We start from the raw sequence: 11,010 nt of genomic DNA on the forward strand, positions 1-11,010 counted from the left end.
CAAAGATTTTAGCATAGGGCAGGTGTGATTAAATTAGGGATTTTGAGATGGGGGTTTATCATGGATCATCTGGGTGAGTCCTCAATGCAATCACAGAGGGAGGCGGAGAGAAACTGGACACACACAGAGGGAAAAGCAATGTGAAGACAGAGGTAGCAACTAGGGTGATGCAGTTATCAACCAAGCCAACAGCAACCAGAAGCTAGAAGAAACCAGAAATTAATCTTCCATTAGACTATCCAGTGAGAGCACAGTCTTGCCAACACCTTAATTTGCTCCAATGAAGCTGATTTCAGGCTTGAGGTGTCCAGAATCATGAGGAAAAATAATCTGATGTCTTAAGCTACCAAATTTGTTGTCAGCTATTATAAGAGTCAAGGGAAATTATACAAACTAGAAGTCATATGTCCAGTGAAACTTCTCACAGCAGTCTACTTTCCCCCAATATCAAAACAAACTTTAACGTATTCACATTAGTAAAATTCACTGTTTTTCTGAAAGATCATTCTCACAGCCTTATGGTGAGTAGAGAAAGATTTCCTAGGCAGGACTCAACCAATCATCAAGAGAAAAAAATTTTAAAATGCAACTGCATTAAAATTCAGAATTTGTGTTTATAAAGCAACAGTAAAAGATGAAATGGCAAACCAAAAAGTGAAAGAAGGTATCTTCGTTCTCTATATATGCAGTGCCTGTGTGATAGGTACATGTAAATCAAAGACTCATATCCAGAATACATAAAAAGCTCTTACAAATCAATAAGAGAAAGGCTGATACCCAAATGTATAAGTGGGCAATGCACCTACATAGCACCTTTTAAAGCATGACATCCAAGTGACCAATTGGCACATGAAAAGATGCTAAATTTCATCAGTCATCTGGAAAAGGCATATTAAAACTACAATGAGATACCATCACACACCCACTAGGAAGGTTAAAATAAAAATGACAATATCAAGTATGGATAAAGATGTGGTGCACCAGAATTCTCATACACGTCTGCTAGGGGAACTAACAGATACAACCACTTTGGAAAACTCTCCAGAAATATCTAATAAGCTGGATATTTGCAGACATCATAACCCCACTATTTCCACTCCCATCTATACACCCTCAGAAATGCATACATGTGTTCTCCAAAACACATATACTTTAATGTTCACAATAGTGCTATTCATAAGGATAAAAATTGGAATAATTCAAATATCAATCTGCCATAACATAAATGTCTCAACATATTCATACAATACCAAACAACAGTGAGAATAAACGAACCACAACTATACACAGCAATAGGATAAAGTTCACAAACATAACATTGAAAGAAGCCAGACACAACATATTAAGAAAACTAGCAACAACAAATGTTGGCGAGGGTGTGGAGAAAAAGGAACTCTCCTGCACTGCTGGTGGGAGTGCAAACTGGTCCAACCACTATGGAGAGCTGTGTGGAGATTTCTGGACCTACTAAACATAGAGCTTCCATATGATCCAGCAATTCCACTCCTAGGTCTTTACCCAAAGGACACAGAAACAGCAATTCCAAAGAGCACCTGCACCCCTATGTTTATAGCAGCACTATTTACAATAGCTAAGCTTTGGAAACAGCCCAAATGCCCAAAAATAGATGACTGGATCAAGAAGATGTGGTACATATACACCATGGAATATTACTCAGCATTCAAAAAAGATAAACACATGCAATTTGCAGCAACATGGATGGAGCTAGAAGGGATCATGCTCAGTGAAATAAGCCAGAAAGAAAAAGAAAAATACCGGATGGTCTCACTCATAGCAGGAATCTAGAAAACTTAAATAAGGGACCAGGAAAATGAATAACTATAAGAAAGTGAAAATCAAAATCAACAAACAACTATGAACCAGAGACACTTTTTGGGGGGTGAGGGGTGAGGGGAGGGATTGGGGTCAAAATGGGGGGGTTGCAATTGTATGGGGAATATAAAAATAAAATTTATTATTTAAAAAAAAAAAAAGAAAGAAAGAAGCCAGACACAAAAGATTATATACCATAGGGCACAAAGTTCAGAAAGAGGTATACCTAAGTTGGAAGAAGAAAGGCAAATACCAGGTGATTTCACTTGTATATGGAATATATATATATACCTATATATATATAATATAGATAGAAATATAGATATACAGAAGAAAAACAAAGGTACTGACAAAACTAAACCAAAACCAAACAGAAGCTAGAAATAAGACTGCAGAATTGAGGGGTATCCCTGGAGGCACAAGGGGTTAAGCACTGCACTATGAAGCAATCCGCAGTCTCTGCAGCAAGAGTTGGATCCCCAGCCAGCCAGAAAGCAACCCACATGGCAAGGCAGACCTCTCCTGCCTTACCCGCTGCCCCCATCAGCAGTGTATTTCAGTCAGTCTGCCTGTTCTGTTCCCCACTCTGTCTCTGGTGAATCCTCTCACCCCGTGCATCTCTGGCCTGTACCCCAGCTCTTGTATGCATGAATAAATAAATCTTAAAAAAAAAAAAAAAAAAGACTACTTGATGGGAAGGGAGAGTGGAGGCAGGAACCAAGCAGGAAGGGAGCCCTAAAGGCCAAGGGTTAAGGACTTGGGATGCTGTGGTGACATACATCTGAGGAGGTGTAAACCTAGTTCTCTGAATCAAATACAGTGTTGTAAACTAAGGTTAACTCAATAAAGAAAAAAAAAGAGAGGCCTAATTAATCTAGGAGGAAGTCAAAACAGTACAAACCTTATGGGGTTATGCCAGTAGAGAGGGATGGGGTAGGGCGGCTGTTGTTCCTTGATCTGATATGTTCTGTTTATTTAAAAAATCACTGAACTATGTACACTTATAAATTGTATACTTTTATGAATGTATGTTAGCCATCAAATTTACTTTCTAAAACTCAGTTATTCAGGGACCTCCCTGGTGGCACAGGGGGTTAAAGTCTCAGCACCATCAAGCTATCGCCAGCCACTACAGCAGGCATGAGTTCAATCCCCGGCCAGGGAGCTACCCACATGGCACAGCAGACCTCTCCTGTCTCACCCGCTGCTCCCCTCAACAGTGTATTTCCTTGGTCTGCCTGTTCTGTTCTCCGCTCTGGTGAATCCTCTCACCCTCCCGCTCTTCTGACTGTACCCAGTGCTTGTATAAATAAATAAATGAATCTTTAAAAAAATAAATAAAAATAAATAAAAAATAAACTTTAAAAGGCGGGGGGGAGAGAGAGTACAGCCTGCAGGGAGTGGTTAACACAAAGTAGGTACTCAATAAATATTTTGAACCATAAGTGAATAAGTCATATTATAAGCTGTTTCAAAATCTAGGCAACCACCGCTTCATTATTACTGTCAATCAAGCAACCTAGGGTCCCAAAAGGATTTAAGTGTGCAGGCCCAGAAAAATCTGGCAACCTAGACAAAAAGATGTGTGAACGCTTCCTAAGAACGTAGAGACAAGAACATAAAACACAAACATCAATTATCCCTAAAACTACTGGAATACTCAAAAAACATGCATTTTAATTCAACATGCATTTTAGTTCTAAAAGCTGATCTACAGCCCCACTGACTTTTTTCTTTCCAAGTTTCAGATATGTATTAAACAGTGTAAACCCCAATATGATACACCAACATGATTTTGTGCACTAGAGGGGAAGTATTTCCCGGTTAAGGGGAAATTTGTGTGGATGGCTTCTGGAAGACCTTCATTTTAATCAGTTTCATAGTGAAATATTTAGAAGTCTGGACCTTCTTTCTTCAGTCTGCTGTCATCTACATTCACAGAGTAGAACTTGTATTGCTCATTGGGGCCCAGGTTCTGGGTTATTCGTTTTGTCCCAATTGACACCTGGATTGAGTAAACCAGACACATGACTTACAGCACTGCTCCAGTCCCTCTGGCTCCAGTAAATACAAAAGGGGACCAAGCTAGGATGCTTCTTAGCCTGACTGGGGGTCTCACAGAGATGGTTACGAGAGAGGCCTTGGGTCAGGAAAGACAGGAGACCAAATCCGAGAGGCCCTGGACTAAGTCTTTCCCCACTGACTTTTCTAAATGGGCCAAGTAGCCCCCAAGCCCTGGGAAATCATGGCTAAAGGCCAAGCTTTGCATTCCCAAAGCAGATCAAGGCAAAAATAAACACTGAATATTCGATCACTAAAGACTCACACTGGGTGGGTTGCAGAGGGCCTTAGGTCAGGGTGACCATGGCATAAGAAATGTCATACTCCCTAATCCAGAAACAAAGGCTAATGGTTGCAAACAGCAGGCCAAGTGATAAACATAGTAAGTCAAGGACAAGGCAATGAGTAGGTATAGAATCAAAAATTCTAACAGTAATAGATAATATTGGCCAAAGCAGAATTAAATACTAGTTTTGTTCTCCTCTGTCATTCATTAATTTTCTTACTCATTCAATAAAATTACCGAACGCATATCATTTACTATACCTTGATCTAAGCTCTGGAGACACAGAGATGGACAAGGCAGACAAAAATATTCTCTGCAGAGACCAAAAAAAGTAAAATATGGAGAATGTCAGATGGTAGTTAAGTGTTTAGAGTAAAATCAAGCAGGGAAAAGAGACTGGAGCTAGAGGCTTAAGGAGGGGACTTAAGTTACTTCCCAAAAAGATTTCAATGTTTGGCTTCAAGTTTTAAAATGATCCCTTTAAAAGGAAGTCATCATCTCCTCTTCAAAGAACTGTTATAATTATGTTAATGTGGCCCCAGAGCAACTACAGCATTCAGAAAGTAAGTAAACCAAGAATTTTATGGACCAGAAAGGGCCCCTTTGAGAACAGGCAAATTGAAGATCCAATAATAGCCACTTCTCCGGATCCTGCTATGCACTTTCCTTAGTCCATATACACCAGTATCTTCTTTTAATCCTCACATTGCACAAATGAGAAGACTAACATTCTTTTTACCATTTAACAGATGAGAAAATGGAAGCACAGAGCAATTAAGGACCTGGCCCAAGGTGACTCTTGTGCTAAATGTTGTTATCTGTTGGGATTTGACCCAGAGTCCACAACGCTCATACTTTTTAAATAAATATTCACTGGTGGGCTGAAGTTTCCTTTTGCCAATGCTTGTCTCTTTTATTCTATTAAAGATCTGCTTTTCAGTATTTTACTGAAGTTCTTTCAATGCCACCATGGCACCAACCATCAAAAAAGGAACACTGGATTCATATTTGCAGTGTCTTTTCTCAAATACCAAAAAAGTGGAGGGCAATGAAGACCTCAACTATTTAAATATCAGTTCCTGGATCCAATTAGAAATTCCTTTCTTTGAGTTGCATTTTAGGCTAAAATTAAAATTAGCCCTGGGGCAAAGAAGAGGTCAGCATTGCTAATTTCTATCAATAGGTGTCATCTCAAACTGAACACAGCCCAAGGGAAACTTGATTGTCCCACATTGGACCCACACACATTCCTCCCCTATGACCTCACTCCACAACAGACACCTCAACCTACCAGTCTGTCAGGCCTAGGAACACGAGTTCTCCTTGACCCCTCTCTTCCTCTCACCTCCACATCCAATCCAACAGCAAATTCTATCGTCTCCATTCCAAGTCTGTTCTTTTCTCTATTACCCTTGTCCTTCAAGTCCAAAATCCTAGCATCACTTGCCTAGATGACTGTGATGGGCTCCTAATTGGTCTCTGCTTCCCAGTCCTGCACCTTGAAAATATCATCTCCACACTGTAGCCAGAGCGAACTATTTAAAGCACAAACCACACTGTGTCACTTCCCTGCCTAAAGTCCTCTGGGCAACAGGACACTCATCAGCAGTCTACCAGGCGCCCTGTGATCTAGCACTGGCCTGCTTCCCCAGCTCTTGCAGTTCAATCCTTTCCTCCCTTCCCTCCACACGAAAATCCAAAAGATGACGGCAACGGTCTTGCTCTAGATTAAAATGGGAATCCCAATGAAGATACTACATTCACACAAAAACATTTCCACAAATGCTTTATTTCATCCTTTAAAAAAATTTACAAAAAGTTATAATCTTCATAAACAACTGCCACTTTCTGAAATGTTTTTATTCTTTTGTTTAGATGCATTTACTCTTCAATATCATCCTAAAAAATCTATACCATGCCATTTATATCTGAAATATTTAATTTAAAGAACTGTAATAATGAAAGACCCCCTCAGTGCACATTTTCCCCTTGTCTGATTATGTCACATTCTCTCAGGCAGAAAGAGCGAGACAAGTGTCCCAGTCATAGTCCCTGAGTTGAGTGTCCCACAAGGTTCTGTGACCTTTCTTTATGTCATTTATTTTGTGTTCTGACCCAAACTGCCTTCCTAAGGGCTTGGTGATGGAGCTGACAGTGCCACAATTAAAGTAGAATATGATACTGAATATTAACCTAAAAGTTTTACAACAACTTATAAAGATAAGGGAGAAACCAGAGTAAAAATGACTACTTTATGATTGGTGCTAAATCCTGGGAGCTGGTAAAGGGCGTTATCAACACATGGTAGCCGAGGAAGACTCACCATAAACTTTGTGGCAAGAGATTGTTCATTAACTGTAGACGATTTGAAAGCAATTACCAAAGGAGAATGCAAGAGGCCCCAAATGAAGGTAATGTGAATTGCTTGCCCTACCTATTTGCACTAAGGCATTCCCTGGACTAGGGAAGAGTAGGCTCCTCTTATTTTTCAATTCTGTGTCTGCCCACTACAGCATGAGAAGATACCCATATGTTTTATTCACTGGAGTAGTTAAAGCAAGTATAACAATGCATGCCACACAGTAGGTCCTGAATAAATAATGAACAAATGAACATGTTTTCAAGGTTTCTTTTTTGTCACCTTCTCTCTTCCTTTTCACTAATTCAGATCTCCCTTTATAAGATCCCTTTCTAAGAAAACTTATGAAGAGCAAAGTACGCAAACACGTAGCCATCAAACATCTTTTCCAAGTTCTAACTGGACCCTAAGCCACAGTTCAGAGGATATGGAGGTAGAAAACATAAATTCTGACACTGAGCCATTAGCCATGAAACAGAGATCATGCTTTTGAAGTTGGAGATACACTTCAAAAACTGAGAGTCTACAGTGGCAAGAATATTAGCTGGCAGCTATAAATTGCAATAAACAAATTCAATAAAGATGTAATCTCAGTAGTGTACACAGTACCACATTCCACCTCCCTAGCCTGCAATCATGTAGGTATTTTTGTTATTATCGCTATTATTATTAATTTTGCCTTTTCTCAATCTGGCCTCCAACCAAAATACCCCAGTGGATTTAAAATTATTCAAAAGCACGTGTTACTCCAATTCCTCCTAAATCCACTCCAAAGAACAAATCCTTTAATATACACTGCAGGTAAAAATACCACCCCCAAGTAAAATAACTGTAATCCAGGGTAAAGCTCTGCTGGCCTCAAAAGCTACTTGAAAAAAATGTATTAAAAATGACTGCCCAATACACAAACAAAATTCTGTCACTGACAAGGTAACTTGAGGTGCCATTAACAAGACACAACTGCCAAGATGAGAAATAAGGTTTAGTCATCTCTCTCTGTCTCTCTCATCCTACACACTCTACCTATTCTTTTTCAGCTTTCAAGAAATGAAGAGGGAAAGGGTAAGGCAAGAGCAGACACTGGGGATATTTTGAGAAATAAAAGGATTCAAAAGTGCAACTTCTACTAACATAGTAGCAGATCTCCAAGGAAACGCAAGGGACTAGGAAAGTTCTGTGCCAATAATATCAATATAGAAACACTGGTTCCCATACTTAAGTAGTCAACTTCTTCCTAGTTGGATTTCATGTTTCAGCTGGAAGCAATCTCAACATTTCCAAACAACCCAGCAGGAGAAATGACCAAGTAACCGAATCTACCCCGCAAAGATAAGCAACAGCTCCCAGCTTGTAGTTCAAGTCTCCCAAGCATCCTTAAGAGCCCAAGTCCTAAAATCCAAGGGGTATTAAAGATGGGCCAAAAGATCTCAAGCACCTCTCCAAAAAGTCCCATTGTCACAGCATAGACATTTGTATTTCCCTCTGGTTTGTTTGTGGAAAAACAAAGTAAAAAATATAAACAGCAGCGTGCCACACATCTGCTCCTTTCAAGCCCGCCTCATTAATCCAAACACTACCACCAACCCAAGGGCCCTGGGAGTTCTTTCCCATAATATTCCCATCTTCACACGTGTCCATTACTAGGTTTCCCAACATGAGGGTACAAGGAGCAGAGAAGTTCAAAAGGCCCCTAAAGGAGGAAGATAACATAATAACACTAATAATAATATAACATATTGCAATATTATAAGCAGCAGACTGCCCATTTCGAAAGGGAAGTGGGTGCTAAAGAAAAGGACAACTAAACTTCTGTTGCAGTGATTGCAGGCTGCAAGCCATCAGCTGCAGGGAGGGTAGCACGCCCGCAGGAAGGCGCCGAGGCTAAGTGGCCGGTTTCTCTTACTGGTGATGGAAAGTTTTAAATTAACTGTGTTATGGGGATATTGCCATGATGTATTAATGGTCCGATCGGACCGGATGTGTTCACGCTTCTCCATCCAGGCGTAAAGCACGCCCACTCTGCCTCCCTGCCTCAGCCGTCTTCAGGGGTGCTGGAAGCCGCTGGCAGGCAGGGCCCGAGGACCAGCGCGTTCCTCTTGCCTCTCCAGACCCTGCAGGTGCCAGCACAGACAAAACCCAGGGCTCTCGCTTCCCTACCCGCCGCTGCGGTGCGGTCCTGGGTGGGGTCACTACGCACCCCAGCCTGGTCACTCTACCTGGAGAGGAACAGGGCAGCAGGAGGGCACCGTGCGGAAGCAACACCCCGCTCGCCGGTGGCACAATCGCGCGCGCACACACTCACACACACTGAGAGGCGCGGGGAGGGGCGCGCAGTGGCGCGGGCGGCGGGCGCGTTACCTGTTCTGCCAGCCCTGGAGGAGGTTGGTGTATTTGCTGAGCACGCCCTCGAGCGCCGGTTCCTTCCTGCGGCCACCTCCTCCGGACGGGCTGGCGGCCACCGAGCCCGGACTGCTGCGGCTGCCCCCGCCGCCTAGCCCGGCCGCCACCGACCGGCTGGAGACCCCCCGGCCGGCCAGGGAGCAGGAGGGCGAGGAGCCCGCCGAGGTGGCGCGGCTGCTGCTGCGGCTGCTGCTATTGCTGCCCGCGCCGTCTGCGCCCTGGGCCGCCCTCTCCATGGTCCGTGCGCGCCCGGGACGCGGGTGCCCGCCGCGGTGGCGGCCCCAGCGCTGGAGCTCCCGGCCCGGCGGCTGCTGCTGCTGCTGCTGCTGCTACAGCTCTGGGCCCCCGGCCGCGCGTGGCTGCTCCAAATCCCCGGGAAATGCCTGACTCATACAGGAGGAAGAGCAGGAGGCGGCGAAGGAGCGCTGGGAAAGAAGCCAACGGGGCTGGATGCAGCTGCGGCCGCCCCTCCTCCTGCCGCGGCCCCGGCCGGGCCCCTCCCTCCGCACTAGTTTCCCCGGCAAGTTCCGCGCGGGGGGCGGGTTCCTCGGCAGCCCTGGGGTTCCTTCGCCTCTTCTCTCGCGTCCCAGAGGCCGCTCAGACGCGGGGGCTGGGGGCGCGCCCGGGCCCCGATCCGCAGAGGGGGCACGCCCTGAATGCGCGCCCTGGCACCCTTCGCGTTCCTTCTGCCGCCCCCTCTCGGCTCCAAAGGGGCAAAAGGGAATCTCCGCGCGTCGCGCCCGGGCCCCTACCCACTCGGGACCTGCAGGGAGGGGCGGCCCCACCCACCCAGTCCACCCGGATATGGACCCGCCCGGCCTGGCGCGCACACACGCGCGCACACACACGAGCGCACACACACACATGCGCGCACACACACGCACACTCCCTCTCCTGCACCCCGACTGGGTCAGACACACGCACACCGCAACCTGGAAATCCACCTCCCTGACAGCAGAATAACAGGACAGTGAGGTCCTCGCGTCTCTCCAGCACGTACGGGAGGGGAGGCGGGGGAGACGCGCCCAGGGCTTGCTCACGAGGCGGAGTTATGAGAAATGCTTCAGGACACCAGAGCCCGGCCAGAGTGAGACGAGAGAACTCTCAGGTTTCTGCACGTGCTTTCTTAAATAGAGTGTTCTAGGCGCTGCACTGGCCTCACCCTAATCCCCACACATAAACCTGGCGGGTCAAACCTGAGACGGTGTGTAGGGTAAGGAAAAATGTCAGGCTTTTCTGCCCTCCCGCCATCAGGACAGATGATGGATCCTTGCGGTCCTAAATGCATGCCTGATGGCAGGCACCTGGAGTAGGGTGTGGGCATAGGTAGATGGGATTCACCTGGGCTGAGACTGGGCTTTTAAGGGCGGCGTCATGGGGACGCCAGCAGAAGCCAACAAGCCAAAAGAGAAGTTGAGAAAGAAGCAGAAGCAGAGCGAACGCTGGAGAGCCCAGCTAGAGTAAAGACTGGCTGGGGGCTGGGAGGCCTGCCAGCTTCCAGGCCCCCCAGCACCCCTGCCTGCTGTGTGCTGGGTAAATCCCAATAAAAGACCTGCAAAAAGCCACTACGGATTCTGACTCCTCCTTCACCCGGTCTGCATGGGATCAGAAAACCTGCTCAGTGTCCTTCCTGACCCTACATGGTGTTAGCACACAGCTCCCAGCACCTGAGAAGACCAGAGACTCTCGTGGGTATGAGGGCTGAAGGCAAGGAAAGCAATAGATATTTACAAACACAGAGAAGGATTCTGTTGGTTGTAACTTCTGTCCCCCACCCCAAGATAAAGTGAGTGGCAACCATGTCTCTAAATCTAAAATTGTTGCTCTTTGGCAAAAGCAAATAGGTGGGTTGCTCTCTCACAACCCCTGTAATAATTTCTGTGGACATAAAAATTCAAGGTAAAATGGGAGTTTCTAACATTACCTAGAAAAATAGCTTTGAAGAGTTCAGGTACACAACGAAGACAAAGGATGGTAGGTGGAGAGGTGATCCCTAGCCAAATGATCTGCAAACCCATTGTAGGGTAAGGTAAAAGGTATCAGGCTTTTCTGCCCTCCTGCCATCAGGATA

At 45.2% G+C, this 11,010-nt stretch overlaps 1 protein-coding gene across 4 annotated transcripts in view; it reads right to left on the reverse strand.

Moving 5' to 3' along the window:
• The window catches only part of OSBPL10 (oxysterol binding protein like 10), a 232,954-nt gene extending 223,581 nt beyond the window's left edge, over nucleotides 1-9,373 (reverse strand). For 2 of the 4 annotated variants that reach the window (XM_037525654.2, XM_037525666.2), the window contains exon 1: nucleotides 8,898-9,371. In XM_037525654.2, the coding sequence (XP_037381551.1) occupies nucleotides 8,898-9,175 (278 nt within the window). In that variant the 5' untranslated portion in view covers nucleotides 9,176-9,371. Of the gene's footprint in view, nucleotides 1-8,897 lie in introns of all 4 variants that reach the window. The other 2 variants (XM_054692912.1, XM_037525660.2) reach the window with 2 other exon arrangements.
• Between the last annotated feature and the right edge of the window lie 1,637 nt (nucleotides 9,374-11,010).

The sequence above is a fragment of the Talpa occidentalis genome, unplaced genomic scaffold, assembly GCF_014898055.3.
Source record: "Talpa occidentalis isolate TD23 unplaced genomic scaffold, MPIMG_talOcc4v2.1 talOcc4.10, whole genome shotgun sequence".
In the NCBI taxonomy this organism is placed as follows: Eukaryota; Metazoa; Chordata; class Mammalia; order Eulipotyphla; family Talpidae; genus Talpa; species Talpa occidentalis.